Source organism: Anolis carolinensis, chromosome 3 (assembly GCF_035594765.1).
Source record: "Anolis carolinensis isolate JA03-04 chromosome 3, rAnoCar3.1.pri, whole genome shotgun sequence".
In the NCBI taxonomy this organism is placed as follows: domain Eukaryota; kingdom Metazoa; phylum Chordata; class Lepidosauria; order Squamata; family Dactyloidae; genus Anolis; species Anolis carolinensis.
The window spans coordinates 198,549,596-198,571,327 of record NC_085843.1 but is presented as its reverse complement, the minus strand read 5'-3'; the positions used below and the strand labels follow the sequence as shown (position 1 = coordinate 198,571,327).

At 37.4% G+C, this 21,732-nt stretch overlaps 1 protein-coding gene across 1 annotated transcript in view; it reads right to left on the bottom strand.

The window, feature by feature from the left end:
- Nucleotides 1-426: 426 nt before the first annotated feature.
- dock1 (dedicator of cytokinesis 1) overlaps nt 427-21,732 on the bottom strand; it is a 557,290-nt gene continuing 535,984 nt past the window's right edge. The window contains exons 50-52 of the mRNA XM_062976064.1: nt 14,186-14,336; nt 11,494-11,639; nt 427-1,550 (exon numbers count right to left, since the gene is read on the bottom strand). Of these exons, the coding sequence (XP_062832134.1) occupies nt 1,455-1,550; nt 11,494-11,639; nt 14,186-14,336 (393 nt within the window). The 3' untranslated portion in view covers nt 427-1,454. The remainder of the gene's footprint in view (nt 1,551-11,493; nt 11,640-14,185; nt 14,337-21,732) is intronic.

Here is a 21,732-nt window from a genome sequence, read left to right as displayed (position 1 = left end):
TGAACAAAGCAAGGGAAAAGAGTGACCCTTCACTTGCCTACACATGGGTCACTACTTCCTATTGTCTCCATTGTTGTTTATTTTCCCACCCACACACAAATATTTTTTTTTAACATGATATAAACGACTTAGAATTTTTTTTGTCCCAAATTGTAGAGAGAATCTCTTTTGTCCAAAATTCTGATTATTTACCTTCAATAATCAGAACCAAACCTATTAACCATACCCATTCTGTCAGAATATTTTCAAATCCAAGACATTCTATCCAACATCTTTAAATTATTTGTGTGGATGATGAAATCCACCAATACTTTAGAACTTATAATCAATATGCTTTGTGCTAGTAATGGACCGTAATAAAGTTTTGCTGTTGTTGTTATAACCAATATGAACTGAACGAGTCTTTCTTAGAGAGACAGAGAGGTATTATTTTAAAATACTTCCTTTATTTCTGGAGAAAATGAAAACTATGGTTAAGGTTATAAAATTTCATGTTGGTAAAAAAGTTACAGTTCTTAAAAGTTAGTATCTTTTCCGATTTTTCTCAGAACCATCCAACATTATCAAAATGCAATTAATGGGAATAACATAGAAGTTAGCCTTTTATACATTATCAGCAGTGACCAACATTTAAAATGCTGTAACACACTTGGAATTACATTATACCATTATTACTTTAGAAGCAGACACAGTAAAACCAAGAGACGTAAGACTCATCATATATACACAATGCAGCATAATGGCATTACACAAATGCCTTATATTTGTGTGTGAAATTTGAAGTTTTGTTGCAAAATGTACTTCCCCTTCTTATGTGATTTTGGGATGTCCAAGACTTGAGTATTTGCATACATGATGTTATTACCTATAAATTAATGCCTGCTGTGGGGTTTAAAACATATTCTACATTAAAATACAAGCAAAAGCATACTGAGCAAACAATTGATCCTTGTTCGGTTACAATGGAACTTTCAGAAACGGCCTTCAAGATACCAAAATTAATGGAAGCACAGAACAATCAAAATCACTCATTGTAAACAATGTTTTCCTATTTCTTTGATGTCAAGGATTCCAGAGGAATGACAGCAAACTATGTCAATGACATCAGAACAATTTTTTCTTAATATCTGTGGCTGCTCATCTGAAAACAAAGCTTATTGTTTCCTCTTATCCATACAATGTCTTAACTACACTGTTTCAGTTAAGAATCTTGGACATAACTGGAACCATTTTTATATTAAAAATTACTAGAATATCTTCATAATCCACCTATGATTTGAATACATTTGGAACACATAATCTTGAATGCATCCTTGGAGATAAGTGTTGCTCTGAATGTGAGATCCATTGCACTAAATGTTAGATGGCACCGATCTGGGGTGGTGCAAAACATTGTATACATCTTTCTGGAAAAGAAATTTTACAGCTCAGTCTTTATGGGTATCCTTTCTTGTTCACTGGACAATCCCAGAATCCACCGAGGCTTGTTTCCGAGTGGTCTTTGGTGGAGGAGGTGGTGGTGTTTTGCTTGGCAATGGAGGTGGGAGTTGCTGCAAGACAAAATTGAAACGAATTATCTTACTGATGGCCTAATTTTACAGTGATCCGTGAGATGATTCAGATATAATTTCCTGTAACACTTCTGTGAATTGCAGTATAAAGAGGTGTACTCATTTAATTTCACTCCAACTGCGTGTTTTATGAGCAGTGTTCTGCTGCTGGCTGTTAACAGTAGTCTACTGACTAATACTGGTACTAACTGGTTTATCAGTATTTATTAACTAACATTGTTTAATAAAAAGTATCTCATATAAGTGGGTATACTGTTGACTTCATTGGTCTTTTTAAGCATCTCTGAATGGAGAAACGTATCTTTGCTCTCCCCTTTTTATAGCTAGCTTCCCATTTTGCTCTTCTAGTACAAAAGAAAGAGGGGTGGTATTATCTCATGAACTACTGTTTGACACTACATATTCATTAAGTATAATACTCTTAGGAAACGACAGAAGCTAGCATTTTGCTTAATCAAATTAATGGCAAACAGGCACTTAGATGAGGCATCTGGTGTATTACTTACTCCTATTTTGCTCCCTGAAATATTAAGCAGAATAACAAAATCCATATTGTAAAGATTCAAACTGTTCCAGTATTGCATGCATGTAACTTTCAGAGCAATTTTCAGCAGCTTCTCTGCTCTAAAACTATGCGATCCAGCAGAGTTACCATATTTTGTACAAACTTACCTGATCAGGTGAACTGAAATACTATTTTTTTCTGTTTTACTGCCCAGCGTCTCAGTTTAGCCTTTTATCACTCCATTCTCTTCCTAATCATTTTAACATGTTCTTTTTCACATTTTATATGGTAAATCCTTTTACTACTGTTTTCAATTCGTTAGCCTACTTTCTTCTATTTGGGAGCAAGTCCCACCAAGCACTTACTTCTTAGAAATTATGTATAAGATAGTGCTGTGTGTATAAGAGGCTTTCTTTCCAATTATCAATTCCAGATACAATGATAAAATAGCTTGGAAAAATTTACTCGCATCAACCAGTTAATTCCCAGATCACATGTGTAATTGGAAAGAGGAAGTACTAAAGGAATGGACTTCACATCTTGTTTGGCATTATCAAATACTGTTCAGGCTACTTGAACTGAAATGTGGAAGCAGACCTTCCTTAATGTTGAACTAAACACCATTTCAAAACAAATAATCTATTAACAGTTTCCAGGTCATCGAAACACAGTCATGTCATTGTAGGAATACTGTTCTTTTCAAAAATGTTAGTTTTGAAAATAAATTGATCTAATAAAAGGATCACTTTGAGACCATGTTGGGAAACTAGGTCTTTCATGGATCCCATGATAGGTCATACAAATCTATAGATACAACACAGTCACAGCAGAACCATACCGCATTTAGCATTCAGTGTAGTGCATGCACTTGACAATGATCAATTTATATAATGATGTCTTGGAAAAAAGGAAGTCATAGCCAAAAACATTTGACTACAGCTACTTTTTAGAGCAACGGTAAAAATTTATTTACATAGGAAGAATTCCTTTCAAAATGGCAAACACAGATGAACACTTGTCCTTCCAGAAAATATCTGCTTATAGTATTTCCCTAATTTCCATTCAGGTTGAAGCTATATGTGAGGGAGCCATTTGCTCTGGATTTCCAATATGGAGGACCCTTCTACATGATCCTTATATCCCAGGATCTGATTCCAGGTTATCTGCTTTGAACTGGATTATATTAGACTTCACTGCCATAATCTGGGATAAGCAGATAATCTGGGATCATGTGATATAAAGACAGTGTAGGAGGGGTTGGAGTAAAAGACTGTACTAGAAGGATCCCACCAACTCAAATAATTTTTCAACCTTCTTTCATATGTATGAAGTCCAAATCTTAATGCTTGAAGGTTATTTCTAAAGTTATACTGCTTGATTATCCTTTCTCCAAAATGCCTGTGATCATAAGTGTTATGGATTTTTTAAAAAATTGAATACTTGTACTTGCATACACATACATAATGAGATATCTTAAAGATGGGAGAAGTCTAAACATCATATTCATTTATATTGCATGTGTATCTTATACACATAATCTGATGGTAATTTTAATAGTTTTGTGCACTACACCAAGTTTGTGTACATAGAACTATCAGATAGCAACGGTGCCACTATCGCAGCCAACTATGAGCCAACTAGCTGTGGATACACATCTAATGGATTTAGAACTAAGGGATTGAGCAAGGCAATTAAAAAGAAAGTCTAGGAAGAGAAACTGCTGAATTGAAATCCATTCACAAATTCCAGCCTATTAGCAGAGGTATGAACAATGACAATGGCTTCATGGCACACTGCACATACAGGCAGTCCCCAAGTTAAACTTGACTTACAAATGACTCATAGTTAAGAACAGGAGTGAAACAACAGCAAGTGAGACAAATCTGCCCCTAGGAGGGGAAATTCACTCCTGAAAGAGGTATAATGGGAGGAAAGTTGTCTCCATTGAACCTTTATCACCATTCCTTGTTTCCACAATAAGCCAATTTTTTTCAAAACCCAAGTAATCACAGGGACAGAAGGCGAGATGAAATCTTCCCAACAGGGGCACAGACAGCAAAACAAACCTAACAGGAATGTTAAACCCTCCCTATGCTATTCAAATCTCTCTGTCCCTCCCTCTCTATACACACACACACACACACACACACACACACACATATATGCCTAGAGTCACAATGAAAAATGTACTTGTTCTGACTTACAAACAAATTCAACTTAAGAACAAACCTATAGACCTGTCTTGTTTGTAACTTGGGGACTGTCTTGATTAATACAGGGATCCACACTACTGTATATATAACAAAAGGAATATTCTCAGAGAGAGTTTTGAACCCTGGGAAGGTGCCTTTTTGTAATCAGATTTGTTATTTTCACACATCTACACTAACTGACTGCTGTAAAGATCTGACAGATATGTATCACCTTATGCAGCACTTTGAAAATTTAGGGCAAGGGACATGATTTGCATCTTTTTGGATGGTATTACATTCTATATCACTCCCACAAGTGTATAAATATGTTTCATGCCCGAAGCCTTAATGCCATTCAATACTACATTTGAAGAAGTACATTTATATCCATGAAATCTTATACCAAAAAAATTAATCTTGATGGTGCTGCTTCCCTTCCCCCCTTCTGCTTATTTGTGAAATAAATGATAAGCTGTAAGAAGTAGCCCTATACCTACCTTGTTTGTTGCCCTTCCTGGAAAATAAGAAATGACATACATAGGGAGCTGCACTCTTAAAGTGGTGGGTGGATTTCTGGTTGCTATGTTATTTTTTCTTCATTTTTATAAGCATGTTGAAGTATGAATAATGTCTTTGTGTTTCCCCCCCCATTCTTTTAAACTTAAATTGGCAAAAGTACTGTTGAGACTCTCGAGAACAATATCACTTGCATCTAAAACTGTTCCATATACGATGTACAGCTGAAGCTGAAACCTACATTTTCATTTGTTTGTTACCTTACCTTACATTGGCTTACATTAATTAAATGCCTTTGTTTATGGTTCAGTCATTTCTTGGGTGCTTTTCAGGTTTGAGGAGACTGCTTTTTCTCTAAAATAATGATAGACTCTGCCAGTTCACATCAGACCTGATTCTAGGCAGATTCCACTCTGTCACGTGTGCCCCAAGGGAAACGGGAGCCTTATGTAAAAGGCACATCTGCAACATACAAGCAATCTGTCCTTTCCATTTCAAATACCAAACTGCTCTAATTTAATAGGTTCCCCCTCTATGTTAAAACTAGCAATTGTGCTTTAAAACGTCATTTCTTTTGAAAGCCTGGCATGAGAATCATACAATATATGTACTTAAGGACAAAATATGAAAATATCCCATCAAGGAGAAATGTAAGATATAAAGCCAGTAAAGATTTCTCTCTTAAAACAAGGAAGGAGTTATGTACTGAAATATTGTGGATTCTTAAGAGATGTTCACTTTAAGAAAATATGCAGTTACTTGACTCTGTGTAGTTAGCTATAACATTTATAAGGCTCCTGTAAAGCAGATATATAGATAGATATGTGACTCTAGCCATATCACCTTACATTTATGTACTTTTCAGGGTTACAGTATAGATTGCTTTCCCAGTCAATAAAGTGAAAAATAATGTAAATGTATATTATTTATTCATAGTATACCAATTTAATAAACTTTGATGGCATATAACACAGGCATTAATAATTCTTGATATATATTTAACAGACACATAAACTGAGGAACTAATAAACTACTTTCATTGAATCATAGAATCATACAGTTGGAAGAGACTGCATCAACCATCTAGTCCAATCCCCTGCCATGCAGGAAAAGCACATTCAAAGTACCTAAATGTCACAATATTCCCTTAGCTGGTTTGCCCCTAGATGTACTGAACTACTACTCCCACCGTCCCTAACTGGTATGGCTAACAAGATTGGGAAGATTGGAGTTCTAGTCCAACACAAGTAGATGGCACCAAATTGTAACACTTAAGCCAATGCAAGTACTTTATTAGTCCATATCTGATAAATGTATATTCTGCCGTTTGAATTCAAAATGGCAATGTAAAGTCCAAAAATATTGAGAAGTGAGAGGCAAGCAAAATGTACACCAAACAGGCATTGCAAAGAAATGTAGCATCTTAGTTCAAAATTTAAAATGGAAAATAAAGAAGGAGAAAGGAATTGTGGGATTTATATATAGGAAAACAGTAGGAAAACAATATAATTTGAAACACACACTGTTTAAGGCATGGAAAGAGGAATTCAATAATAATGAGAAGGACACTGAAAACTGGATAAATACAATTAAAAACATTAAACACTTAAGGATTACGGAAACACAACGGAAAATTCTGACAATATGTTATCAATCCCCACACCAACTAGCCTATATTGCAAAAAGAACATCCTAACTGTGTTGGCATAAATGTGATGAAATAGGAACCTTTATACATATGTGGTGGGATTGTGATAAGTTATGAAACTTTTATTTTAAAAAAGTGAGATGGAGTTAGCTCGTTACAAAGGAAATATTAAGCATAAAAATAGAGTTAAAAAAATCATTTTTAACCCAGAAAATAGAAGGTAAAGACATGAATAAAGATTGGGCCGAAATTGCAAAATATATGATAGAAGCTGCATAAGCAACAGTTTCCTGGAGCTAGAAAGAGTTCAGAAAATGAGAAATAAAAAACCAGTATGAATATTTAGCAGACTATATGCTGCAGACTATATTACTGAAAGAAGAATTAAATATATGAACCGATATTCTAAGGTGAACTGGGACTCGAAATGGAAAAAGCTGATAGCCACAGTAAAAGGGAAAAAAAATACAAGAAACTGAATAAGACAATATTCATGATCGAACAAATAAAATAATATTTAAAAGAGAGGTACAACTGTTCTCGGAGGGAGGGGGATGGGGGGGCACACAGACAGATGTAAGTAGTAGGCCAGTATAGAAATTGAAAGGCTAAGATTGTAGGTTACACCAGAAAGGTATGAGTAAATATGTGTGAAAAAAAATTGCTTCTTTCTTTTTTATTTCTGTAATGTGATGTGATTGTGAAATGATATATTCTACTTTTTAAAAAGCAAACACATGTAGTATCTTGTATTTTAGACAGTATACTGGACTGTTAATGCCATTTACCTACATTATGAAGATGAAATGGTTTGGTCAAAGAAAAATTAAGAAGATAAGTGATCAAAGGGTATGCTTGGTCAGCTTTTTCCAATTGATTATACACAAATGTATACTCACTTCCTCTTAATATCTGCTATGAGCTGCTTTGTCTGACAGATTCTGTCAGCTGAAGTATTAGAAGTGGGTGAAAGCTATCACACACTATTTTTGTCTCTTATTATGCACTGCTTCCTCTCAATGACACATTCATCACCAGGCTTTGTATTTCTGTTTGGATTAATGGAAATCAAGCCATTATTTGTATGCTTAGTGAGTTTTAGCACCAGCGTTATAAATGTAAATGCTTCATTGTCAGTTTTGGTGGTTTTTTTTTAAAAAAGTTTCTCTTCTTGATTTTAAATGTGAAGTATGCAGCTAATTTTGTATGCAATGATGTGTGCAAGTCTCTGAAAAAGCAAGAAAAGATCTTTGGAGGATCCTATTTTATGTTCGGCTATATTAATAGGAAAAGCATTCACCAAAAAATGTTGCAAGGGGACGTTGTTTACGAGGAATGAATTTGTGCATACATATCATACTCAATGTTCCCAAATGACAGTGGCTAAAGCAACAATCAAAATTCAGTTGCAAATAAATCATCATTATAAAGTATCCCCTTAATGAATTCAAACAAGTAAAACTCTGATACACTGGGCTGCGATTTGGGAACAGTGTTTTGTTTTTTTGTTCTAAATATTATTTTGTGCCAAATTTATTTTTAGGGCCATTCATTAATTCATTTAATTTAGAGCTTCTAATAATTCTGTATGGTATCATTATCTATAGGCAAATCTACACTGTAGAATTAATGCAGTTTGACACCACCTCATGTGCCATGGCTCAATACTATGGAATCATGGGAGTTGTAGTTTGGTCAGGCACCAGCACTCTTTGGAAGAGAAGGCTAAAGATATTGCGAAACTAAAAACTCCCATGATTCCATAGCATTAAGCCATGGCAGGTAAAGTGGTGTCAAACTGCATCATGCTACAGTGTGGATGCAACCCTTAGACAGTGTTTTACTGGCTATTGAATATGGGGGGCAGGAAATTATCATTTCTGCCCAATGTTTCTTGTTTCCTGGAAACTTTCCAGGGACCACTATTTTGATAAATGAGCTGTTATTATCAAGGCATCGGTGGCCTGGTTAAGAACTATGGCTTGATGCAAGTGAAATTTCTGCTTTACACTTGCCTTTGTTAAAAATAAAGTCCCAGATGACACAGTATAGGTCTGACTCATAATCCCAACCAGAGGGTAACATACTGGAAATGGTGCTCCCAGAAAATAAAAGAGAGTTATGCAAAGTTACTAAAGTTTGGATAAAACATAAAAAGAAGGACATTGAGTGGGAGGCAAATAGATGAAGAGATTGCTGTAGAATTCTGCTTCATGCTTTGGAGATACATTTGCTTTCATTCTGATTGTGATACAGATAGTACTTCTGCATATGCACATCAGTCTATATAACCCATATAGCCAAAAAGTTGCACAAAAGTATAAATTACATCACAAATCAATTTCATCTATAAAGGAGGGCATGTCTTGCTTAAGAACAAGAAAGGGATATAAAAATAAGAATGAATAAAGGAAGAGAAGGCAAAAGAAAAACTGGTCATGCACAACCAGCTCCAGATGTGCTGAATCAAGATATTTGAATTCAGAAATAGTGTCCCTGATTGACAGAATTCTAGAACAGGACTGAATTTGCCACAATTAAAACTTTTCCTTCAAGTGATCAAAGATCAATGGACTGGATTGCAAAGATCTACAGTTTGGTTAAAGAGCTCTAGCAGTATTTGCTAACTGTGGCCCCTTCTTCACTGCCATATAATCCAGATTATCAAATCAGATAATCCAGATTATCTAGTTAGAACTGGATTATGCGATTCTATAATAGCTAATCTAGATTTTATCTGGCTGTGTAGAAGGTGCCTGTATCTCCCATTGTGGTTGAAGCCCTTCTGAACAGTTGAAGGGTATTACATAGGAGTTTTCCAAGTAACTATTGTGTATGGTAGCTACTGCTCAGAACATTGTGCATACGTTCAACAGAAGTGAGTTGTACATTTGTGCCTTTTGCAATCTAGATTTCCATTTCCACATACAATTTATGAAAGCCTGCCAAATTATTCAGTGAAAGAGGCTACATTTAACTATTTTTCCAATGTTTAGAAGGATAAATGTGGGTCATTTAAAAACCAAGCACGTTTCTAAGCCGATTAAGTGCTCCTTTATATATTATACGTATGTGAAACTGGTAGTCATATCTAATGTGCTACGTACAAAATGAGCAGGAAGGTAAAGGCACAGAGATGTAGCAAGTCATTTTCTCCCTCTGATCCTGGAAGGACCACATTGTGCCACTTTCAGAAAATAGAAGTAATGTTCTGGATATTTTTGGGTGACTCAAGCTCATGGTATTTTCATAAATGATAAATATTTTAAGACATGTCCTCAGAGATGTTTTTCAGGTGAATAGTTTTTTTCCCCTAGGCCATTTATGGAAACTCAGTGGTCGGAGGGCTTTCTGACAAACTGAGAGCTCCACAGGATTTCTCCAGGAACTGCCTCTGGCCTGCGGGAAATATACTTCTCACACTGATACAGAGGGAGGCTCAGCACTAGGGTAAATCACTCCCTTCATTCTCATCCTCTAAAATGGCACGAAGACTATATTGAACTACTGCACAGCTGTGCTGAGAAAGGAAAAAGATATTTAAAATGGCCATGCATCTGGCCCATTAGCATGCTGATCCAGTATGGTGCAGTTCTTGCATGGATATAGCTCAATTTTCACTTTGTCACTAGAATATAGCTGCAAGTGATTGTTTGGTAGGCATATAGATAATTGTACCCTTCTGGTGTGATTGGCTAGGTAATTGGAACTGCATTCTAAGATTTGCAAGTAAAATGAATAATTAGAAGAAGCTGCTGATCTTGAAAAGGATTGCCGAGAGAAGATTTTATTACATTTGGGACTCTTCTCTGTTACTTACATAGAAAGTGAACCAGATACTGTATAATAGCTCTCAGGCTGATTCACTCACTGTAAATTCATGTAATATGTGGGGAAAGCTCTCAGTTTCAGAAGAACCCCCAAGCCCTGCATGTAGCGGGGGGGGGGGGGGGGGAACGTCTGGGGAAAAAGAGAGCAGGAGAATCAATTTCCATGAACTGCGATGTTAATGGAACTGTACAATTTTTCAAGTATGTCAGCATAACAACACTTTCTATCTTCAACATTAAAAAACTAGAATTCTTCCACAATAAAAACTGAAAAACTTCACATTAACTATTTTCTGACCTACTGTTCAGGTCCTCTTACAGCGTATTTGCTTAGGTCAAAATTTGTAGTTGATGTTGAAACTGTCTCCTATCTTTTGAACATCAATTTCACTACCTGATCCATCCATTTCACATACAAATCACTTCCTGCCCAAACACCTTTCTGTGGATGCACAACACAAAAATCATGATCTTGCCTACCTGGCTTTGTTTTTTGTTACAACCAAATAATATTTCTGAATACTCCTACAACAGAATTTTCTCAATGTCATAATACAATCACTTTCAGATCTAACATTCAGTTCCTATTACAGACTGTTTGCTTAAAGTTAGAAAAAAACTAGAAATGTTGCAGTGTCAGATTTGTGTGAATATTTTGGTATGATGACAGAAACATAACTTTAGGAATTTTAACAAATAGCTTCTGATCAATAGCAGCAGCATTTTTGCTCAAATATTTCAATCATCCTTTATGTAGAGTAACAAAATTGCTTGCCTTTAGCAGTTAGTAATTATTTGTTAGAAACAAACACCATATATTAAACTTGCCTGATATACAGTTTATTTCCTCCCTTGAAATACGATTGGCAAAATATAAAATCTAAGTCATGCTGGGGCTCTCTTCTGTCTTTTTAACAGCCACTCTCAGGTGGTCATACAATACCTAGCTTTATGTATTGGTTTCACTAACCAATTAATCTGTGTTCACACAGAAGTCACTTAGGATGTATCTCTGTGTTCCTTTCTGCCTGGAAACAAGACAAAACCTGTTCTTGAAGAACAGGCTTCTTATTTTACGGCTCAAGCATATAGCTACTGGATTTTGGAGAGAAAGAGTTAGCATTTTGTCCACTTCTTGATATGGACCTTCTATAAAAGTAATAATTAACCAGGGCTCTATACATTATGTAGACTTCTTCAGATTGAAAACATTTTGGAGTACAATACTTACTCTTTGAGGTACAGGTGGAGATGTGGCAGGGCTGATAGATTCGTGTGTCTCCATGAGATTTCCATAATCTGCCATGCTGCCTTTCAGAGGCAGTGGAGGAGGAACACTTGTCATTTCCAAAGTGGCCATGCCATTTAGATCCAGATCTGAAAATAAACCAGTATTTGAAATCATGACTTCTCAGAAAGTGTAATGAATGCCCTTGATTTTGAAACACATAATAGATCTGGGAAGCTAAGAAGATCATCCTTGGCTAGTACCTGGATGGAAAAATGATGATTACTACCAGGTGCTTTAGTATATATTTCAGGGGAAGCAACAACCAACCACCTTACCTAGGAAAACATTATGAAATGCACGGAGTTGCTATATATCAACAGTTGACTTGAAAACACAAACACACAATCAATTTCTGCTTCCCTGGCAACTGGTAGCATTCATGTCAGTAGGATACTGAATCCACTTCATTTTTTTGTGTCAACTACGGTATTGAACCATATCCCAAAATAAGTTCAGCATCTGAATAGCACCCTTAAAGTTCAGATAAAAACACAGAGCAGAGTCATAGCCCCACTAACACAGAAATTACCAGCTCATCCTCTCATTGGCAGAGGAACACCGTTCAAACTTGGGGGATGGGAATGCACAGCAAGAGTGAAAGCCGCCATGTGCAAATATTCAATATTGACGTAAACAAAAACAACAACAAAAAACCCCCACAAAAAAACAACAAGAGCACATTTGGGCACATTTCCTGTATTATTTTTCTATAATCGTTATCACCTGAAATGTAGGTATTCCTGAGGAATAATCGCAAGTGGGGAGAAAGAGACTTAGCTCTTCCTCTTCTGGCTCTGCTTTTAAAACATGTTTTCTGCCCAGCTACAGCCCTCCTCTCAACTTGAAACTAAACACATGGTGAGTAGCAGTATATTTTTACTTTTCTCTGCCAATCCTACCTATAAATTTTGATTATAAGGGAAGGTTATGGCCTGCAGTTCCTCCATCGATATATGTCTGCTTTAATGCCTGCAGTTCATTCCAAACCTTTTCTAAGGTATACGTCAGTCTAATGAAACAAACCTTTGTTTTCTTTTTGATGCAAAGTCTTCAAACAATTAAATACAAAACAAAGTATATAATTAATTGCGTTTCTGGAAATGGTAGAAAATTACTCAAACTTCCATTAAAAGAGAAATCATTCGTTTTCTGAATAGCTAGAAATAATTACAAAGAAAAGGAGGAAAGAAAACTGACTAGAAATGGGGTTTATATCTCAGATCTTTGGAAATCTATGATCTTTAGTCATTTTGATTTGTTTAGGAACATTGTATAACAGTGGTTCGTAACCTGTGGTCTGTGAAACCCCCAGAGGACTGCAACATCTTCACAAGTAATTTGTGAAGAAATGCAATGAGATTTTACAGGAAAGAGAGAAGGAAGGAAGGAAGGAAGGAAGGAAGGAAGGAAGGAAGGAAGGAAGGAAGGAAGGAAGGAAGGAAGGAGGGAGGGAGGGAGGGAGGGAGGGAGGGAGGGAAGGAAGGAAGGAAGGAAGGAAGGAAGGGAAAGGTGAACAGACAGATGGTCATATATTGATCTTAAAGAGAATAAGTATTTTGCTGGTTATCAATATTATTTCTACTGAGTTACAGTATCTCAAGCTGTTCAAAAGTTAAGAATGTAACTGCTTAATATAAAATATATATATACCAAGCACTTGCTACTTCTCTTCATAGTGAAAACATGCAGTTGAATGGCACTGAATGGCAGAGAGAAAGCACATCACATGCAGTCTCCAAGTTACGAACAAGATAGGTTCTGTAAGTTTGTTCTTAAGTTGAATTTGTATGCAAGTGGGAACAGGTACATTTTAGGTATGCTCCAGACACATGTATATGCTGTCTGTGTCCCTGTTCAGAACATTTCAGCACACTTTCTGTCATTGTGATAATTGGATTTTGAAAAAATTGGCTTGTTATGGAAACAAGGATTGGTGATAAAGCTTCAGTTTAACCCACTGTGCCACTGGGGGCTGCTTATTATTGAAAATAAATGCTTCTTATTCATTCTGAACATGAAAGTGTTTAGTTATTGTTTGGTAAAGGGACTTTTCAATGTTTTGGTATAATCTACAGTTATCATTTCAAAGTCCATCTGAATATTCTCTTAACACTGACTCCAACTTTCTCTTCCCATGAACATAATCTTCATTTCTTACCTGAATTTATTTGAGAACATTCTCAAGACAGCTACACAATTCTAGAATGCAACAGACATTCTGAGAAGCATCACCCTGCTGTGTCCCAGTACATAGAACATACTTGCAACATCTGATGCCCAGCAAAGCAGGATTGGGAGATGTTTTACAAGCATGACAATACTGTAGGCTTTGTGAATATACATCAGTTAAGAATACATCATGGTAATACTAAATTCCAATTTTTTTAAAAAAACATGTTAATAAAAACAAATATATGTTAAAATTACTGGATTTGTCTTCCAAAAGAGGACACATAAATCTTTATTTAAGCAAAGGTCAACTGTTGAAATGAATCCTGATGAATGTATTCTGCAAATGCTCTTGTCAGTCTAAATTTAAAATGGGTTATAACACATTTCAGATATGTCAAGCTCCAAATATAACTCAGTTGGACAAAATATATCAAAAACATAGTTTTTGAAAGACACTTACTGGACTGTAAACTGAATGACAGTTTGGTCCTTGGAGTGATTGGAGGAGGGATGCTTTGAGAAGGTGGTGATGGAGAAACAGAAAAACGCTTTTCATTTCCCATGGCATTAATAACTTGACTTTTTGGTCTTTGTGGTCTCAGTGGACTGATCTGCATGGAGTTGAAAGAAAAAGTAAGTAAGACAAATTTGGAATATATCTTGAATGAATGCACCACATAGGCAAGGACATTTAACTTGTTCTTGCAGTTAACAGCTAGATACAGGGAATATATATATTTTTGTGAGCTGTTGACCTTCTGAAAAATACATTGCTCAATGTACAATGTAACATCACAGAAATTTTAAAAAAGCTTTTGTTTCAATGCAGTATCGCTCAGAGATATCCTTGGCTTGTCCTCTCAAACTATTTCTCTAAAATACACTTTTGAAATAATTTCTTAGTTTTCTGTAACAAAGTGACAAAGAGCTATTACTATCACAGCTACATTCTACAGTCGTCTAAATAAGAATTCAATGTTATACCAGTATCCAGATTACTTTCCTGAGAATTCTTGTCTTCTCTACTATAAAGACATTATTGTGTTTACTTTCTTCATAATTGAGCCACTAAACCACAAAATATGCAAGGTGGAAGCATACAGAACCAGTGGAATCAGATTTGCATCACAACCAACTATATTTATGTTTGTTCTCATAATAGTGATGCTCACATTAGATGTAACTTCCTTGTTCTGTATTTTAAAAAATCCCGATGCCAAGTGAGCCACACTACTAATCAAAAATAAATGAAGACAAGTAATAACACATACATAGTAAAAATGCACCTAGTTGAGTTTCATGGTTTTCATAACTAATATTGTGTTGTGCCCTGGAGAGTTCAAGCATATTCAATAGAGAATTACTGCATATACTCATGTATAAGTCAACCTTTTTAAAGTCAACTGGCATGCAGCAGTAATGTGAGGGAGTCCAAAGGATGTGGCATGCCTGCTAATTTGGGTGCTTAATGTGGAGTGGAGCAGCAGCCAATTTTAATAGGGGCTTACTGTATAAGCCTTTCTGCAGAGAATGTGACAGCCATTTTTAATAGGATCACGCCATACAAGACAGTTTGGAGAAACATTGCCAGCCTTGTAAGTCTCTCTGCAGATAAGTTTATATGGTATGTCCCCACACAGTCTTTGGGCTTCTTCTCATCTTTTCATCATGACAGAAGCAGGTTGTTATCCTTGCTCTTCTTACCTCGCCACCTTTTTCAGGTTGAATTTACACCACATGAAGCTCACTGACCCATATTCATGATCATGAGCCCCCAGTGGTGCAATGGGTTAAACCCTTGTGCTGGCAGGGCTGCTGACCAAAAGGTTGGTGGTTCGAATCTGGGGAGCGGGGGGAGCTCCTGTCTGTCAGCTCTAGCCTTCCACCGGATGGTAAAACACCAAAACATCCGGGCGGCCCCTGGGCAACATCCTTGTAGACAGCCAATTATCTCACACCAGAAGCGACTTGCAGTTTCAAATCGCTCCTGAAACACAAAAAAAGATCTGATTCCAGCACTGACAAATGATTAAATCAACCCAGTTTTTTTTGGGGGGGGGGGGGGTGGGGCGGGGTGGGTGGGTCACTTTTTGTCACTTCTTTCAATTCATACATGATTATATTAGGATAGGCTTGTAGAATGCCATGCATCAATTTTGTACAAGGTTTAACTTCAGTTAGATTTTTGCCATTCTTTATAATAAGATGTGGATTGCACTCACAAGGTCGCTTAAACTTGTGTTCCAATGATATAAATAGATCTCTAAACAATTAATTGCATTTAAATCACTGCTATCATTTTAGCAACAAATTTGCATCTTATTGCAAATCTTATAGTCAAATGATAGAAACTGATTCTTGAACACCATTATGTGGATCACTACAAATGACAAACCTGTACTTGCTGAAGGACAAGTATATCACTTTCCTTGCAAGGGACAGGGCAAAGGAATTGAAAGCTGAAAAATAAATGGTTTTCTCTCTCCTTTCCCTTGATCAGTTGTAAAGTGTTTAACTGCTGCTCTAATTTCTGGGTCCGTTTCAGAGAAATTGAGGCTAGAGCAATAGAGCCAAATTCAAAGCTACCTGGATCTGTCTAACATTGTATTCAATATTTTCAGTAAAAGTCAAAATAGAGGAATCACGCAAATGACTAGGTTAAAAACAATAAAAGTAAAAGATAATAATACATTGATAGCTTGTGGCTGGTTAGAAAATGAAAAATGGTTCACAATGCAGGGGGTGAAGACGATAAAGAAACTACTACTACTAGGAGACTATGCAGTTACCTTTGAAATATATGCATTTGATATAGGGACAACTCAACATCAATATCTTGACAAATAAGCAACTAGCATTTCTGGTAGCAAGAGAAACATTCACAGAAGTCAGAATTCCGAAGGGGCTATTCAAAACCTGTGTCCAAATACCTTAAAGGTACCAGATCTTGCCAAGTCAGTTCTGGTTAGGACTTGGATAGGACAGCACCAAATAATCCTAGGTGCTGTAATCTCTGTGTCTGGGGAAACCACCTCTGAGTTTTCCTACCTAAGAAAACTCTATGAAATTCATGAAGTTGCCCTAAGTTGACATTCAATATGAAGGCATGTACAAATATATTTTCAAGACCTGTGGCAACCTCTTATAAGATTAATCTTGGTGGCATTTGGATTTCTTGAAACACAAAATCCCAGGCATAATCCAAAATACACATTGTGGTGATATTTATGTTAGGCCAACAAACTGTGTACAATTTATCACACCAACTTTCAAAGTTCACTGACTTCTTCATCAGCCAGACGGTAAAAATCAAACAGGGGAAGAAAACTGATAATATTGAGTCACAGGGTTAACATCTTGCTTGAGAAGTGAGGAGAAAAGAGTCCATGTGGACAAAAAAAATTAATAAAAATCGGTCATCTCCCATCCACTATAGCAATGAGATGACTGGGAACAAAAGAAGACAAAGAAAAGCAATGAAATTTTCCTTCTCCAGACCCATCTAAACTACCATATAATGCAGTTTCAAAATGCAGTTTAATTGCATTATATGGAAGTGTAGGCTCATATAATCCAGTTCAGTGAATTATGAAACTGCATTATATGGCAGTGCAGATGGGGCCTCAATTAGCAGTCAAAAACACTTCTTTGGGGGATTTAGGATTGTCTCCATCCCATGACAACCCCTAGGCCTCTTTAAAGGCAGAATATGATTATTCTTTGGGTCATGTTCAGTTTGATTCAAGTTTTGGTAATGCCTGCCATACCTGAGACTGCTGCTGGAATTGAGTTTCATAACAGGCTTTCTCCATGTTTGCTTTTATTTAAAACATCTACTTCTGGTTCTCTTTGCCTTGTTATACCGTATATACTCGAGTATAAGCCGACCTGAATATAAGCCGAGGCACCTAATTTTACCCCAAAAACTGGGAAAACTTATTGACTTGAGTATAAGATGAGGGTGGGAAATGCAGCAACTATGGGTCAAATTCAAAAATAAAAATAGGTATTAATAAAATTGCATTATTTGAGGCATCAGTAGGTTAAATGTTTTTGAATATTTATATAAAACTGTAATTTAAGATAATAATAAGATTTTAATAAGATAAGACTATCCAACTCTGAATACCTATATACTCAATTATAAGCCAACCTGAATAGAAGCCGGCCAGGACCCTCACTCGAGCATAAGCCGAGGGCAGCTTTTCAGCCCTAAAAAAGGGCTGAAAAACTAGGCTTATGCTTGAGTATATACAGTATATTTAGCTTCTTCCTAAATCCCTATAGGTTCTATTCTTAGATCACAGCTTGGCATAACTCAGCAGGGAGGAATCTTATGAGTACAATCCCCACCTATCCATGAGACTCATAACGCCCTAAGACCACTCCAGCATCATTATTCCCATTTTGAAACTATAGAGTCTGAGCGAGGCCACAAAATGGGGTCCTTTCAGAAGTGACACTTGGAAACATATCTAAAACTAGTTGCATAGTCACTGGGGTTATACTTTCTCAATGTGCTGCATTTCTCTACATTTAACATACTAAGCCAGATAACTAACACATGTGACTGTAAATCTTTACTGATTTTGTCCTTCACATGTGAGAGTAAAAATGTTGAAAGTTATTTTGCACTTTCAATTTTTAATTTATTTTGTTTTATTGCATTTCAGAATTCCCCCCTCCCCCCCAAATTGCATTGGATTTCTTGCTATTGCTGCTGTAATGATGGGTGCATTAATCTTTTTGCTCTTGTGCTGGTGAAAAAATCTTGTGACAGTTGACTATTTTTGGGATGGAGTCTTGAGATCCTCCTTCTCATGAAGGATGAGATAATATGCAAATATAGATAGCAAAGCCCTTGAAATGTACCTTGCACAATGAATGCAGTACTGTGTGTGAGCTGCTTCCTTATAGTTGAATCCTATACTGTTGTAATATTCGTTTGTGTTGTGTGTGTGTGTGTGTGTGAACATAGTACCTATATGAGCAAGTTGTTTCATCTGGGAATGAGGTAGCAACTAGGCTTGCTCAAATAATTCGTTTTCCCCGTTTACCGTTATTGATTCGTTTTTTTCGATTGTTTTGAAGCAATATCGAACCTTGGTTGTCCACACGTCTGGATATCGCAGTTTCGAATCGCGAGAGGCCGTTTTTTCTTATTTCTTCGTTTTTTTCGAAAAGAAAAAAAAGCTTTTGCAAAGCACCCAAACTCCTTTCCTTTTGCCCCTCAGCCAATGGGAGGCTCAGCCAATGGGAGGGGGCGAGGGGGAAGGAGGCCGAGGAGGAGGAGGAAGACGGAGGGGGGAAATGGCCGCCGCCGCCGCCGCCTCGCCTCAGCTCAGTGCATTAATTAATTGGGCCTTAATGAGCCCCCTTCCAAGCCAAACCCACCAGAGAAACACCCTCAATGCAAACCTTGCAATGTCCTTCTCTCCTTCTTGGACACAAAGGCAAAGGGAGGAGGCACTTCGGGTTCCCAAGCGACCTGAAAAGAGCCATAGAGAAAGGGAGAGCCAGTGCGCATGCTCCACCCTCCAAGGCACACAAGGGGGAGTTCGCATGGGAGCCGGAAGTGTTGGGGCCTCCGTCCCTCCCTTGCTTTTCCTCTTTGGTCTCCCTATCTTGAACACAGAACACGCATGAAAAAAAACACACCATAATTTCACAATATATAGTTTAAATAACAAAAGGAAGAGGAAGGAAGAGGCCCGGGATGCGAGGGGGTGTGGGCCAGGCCCGTCCTCGGCTGCTCCCAGGGGCCCAGATTCGCACCCTCCCTCCCCCCAATACAGGTCTCCAGTCCATACTACGCTACATGAACTTGAATGGATACTGTGGTTGTGTTGTCGAAAGCTTTCATGGCCGGGATCACACTGTTGTGGTATGTATTCCGGGCTCTATGGCCATGTGCCAGAAGCATTCTCTCCTGACGTTTCACCCACATCTGTGGCAGACATAGAGGTTTTGACGTCTGTGCGAAGCTAGGCAAGTGGGGTTTATATATCTGTGGAAGGTCCAGGGTGGGAGAAAGAACTCTTGTCTGTGGGAGGCAAGTGTGAATGTTGCAATTGGTCACCTTGATTAGCATTGAATAGCCTTGCAGCTTCAAAGCCTGGCTGCTTCCTACCTGGGGGAATCCTTTGTTGGGAGGTATTAGCTGGCCCTGATTGTTTCCTGTCTGGAATTCCCATTTTCTGGGTGTTTCTGGGAAGGTAATGGCACTCCATGTAGTCATGCCGGCCACATGACCTTGGAGGTGTCTATGGACAACACTGGCTCTTGGGCTTAGAAATGGAGATGAGCACCAACCCCCAGAGTCAGACATGACTGAACTTAACGTCAAGGGATACCTTTACCTTTACCTACACACACACACACACACACACACACAAGCAGGGACTATATATATATATATACACAATATATATCACACACACACCAATTTAACAAAGTTTCAGCCACAAAAACAAAGTTTCTGAAGTAGAACAATGACTTTCACAGTAAAGACAACCCAATTTAACAGGAAATAAGACTTTCAAACCAGGAACAGATTACTGCAATTATTAAAAAAAGGTTTATTATAAAAGCTATGAAAATTTGCCAAAAATCAGAGGATAAGGGAAACGTTCCACATTTTGGTGAGCTATCAGTGTTAAATGTGTTCTACCACTGTACCAAGTTTGAAGAAGATCACTCAAAAAATGAGGGCGGGAGAGCCCCCTAAGTCCCCCCCCCTTCGGGCTGTTTTTGGGCCACCGCGCATGCGCGTCCGCCATTAACGAATTAATTTAGAAAATAACGAATTTTCATTAATTTCGAAAAATTTTGGGGGCCAAATTCGTTATTAGCAACAAAAACGAAAAAACTGCCCCCTCTAGTATTGAAACGAGTTTAGAATCAAATTTTTCATGGATCGATCAAGCCTAGTAGCAACTATCCCTCCAGAGCTCCAGCTCATTCCCTTCCTTTGGAGAACAGAGTTGAGTGGTCCACGCCGTTTGATCTCTCATACTAAATCTAGGGCCCCTTCTACACTGCCATATAAAACCCAAAAGATTATAAAAACTCAAAGATTATCAGCTTTGAACTGGATTGTATGGCAGTGTAGAAGGAGCCTAAGTATAGTGGATGATCTTATCCCATTGGCAATGCTGAAGCTGCAGCAGTACATGGAACTGAGTGGGTAGGTGGGTGAAATACAGCTAAAGGAGAGCATGTCACTCATGATTTTTCCACCCAAGTTTAGACTTTAGAAGAATTAAGACTGTTCGATCAGTTTAATTCAGATGTAAGAGCAACTGAGGGACAAAAGGCTGTGCTATCAGTTAGGAGATGGGAAAAGAAAAGTACATACTGGGAGTATGAGAAAAATATGTTTGAGCTTTTGGTGAATATCTTGGAAGAGAAGGATCTGAGTTGGAGAAAGCTGGAGGGAAAACTTTGGTTCCTTCCTTCATTTCCCAAGAATAAAATGTTCATGTTCAAAACTGCCCACCAGCCCCAAACCTGAGCTCGCTGGTGCTACATAACACACACACACGCACACACACACACACACACACATGTTGGTGGATGGAATCTCATCCTCTCAAAACCATTTTTCCATCTGAACTTCCTTCCACAAAACTAAAAACAAAAAATAAGACTGAACAGCATTACAAGATTTATGAGTTTTCCAGGCTGGCTGGAAAACTCTTAGACCTGATTTTTTATTATTGTTGTTCATGTTTTTTAATTGCTTTGTAAATATTCCTGGGTGGCTGTTGTTAAATGAAAGGGACTAAATAGGTTTTGCAAATTGCTTTACAAAACTGCTCAAGTATATATGTAGAGATCCATGCCCAACATTTGTTATAGGCCACACTTAATGCCTAAAACACTGGCATTGCTCCACACCAGTAACATAGTAAGAAATATGGCACAGCAGCTTTCATTTTAGCATATCGTTTGTAGGAAACATTCTTCTCCCAAATAACACAATTTAAGGCATGTCATACTTTAGCC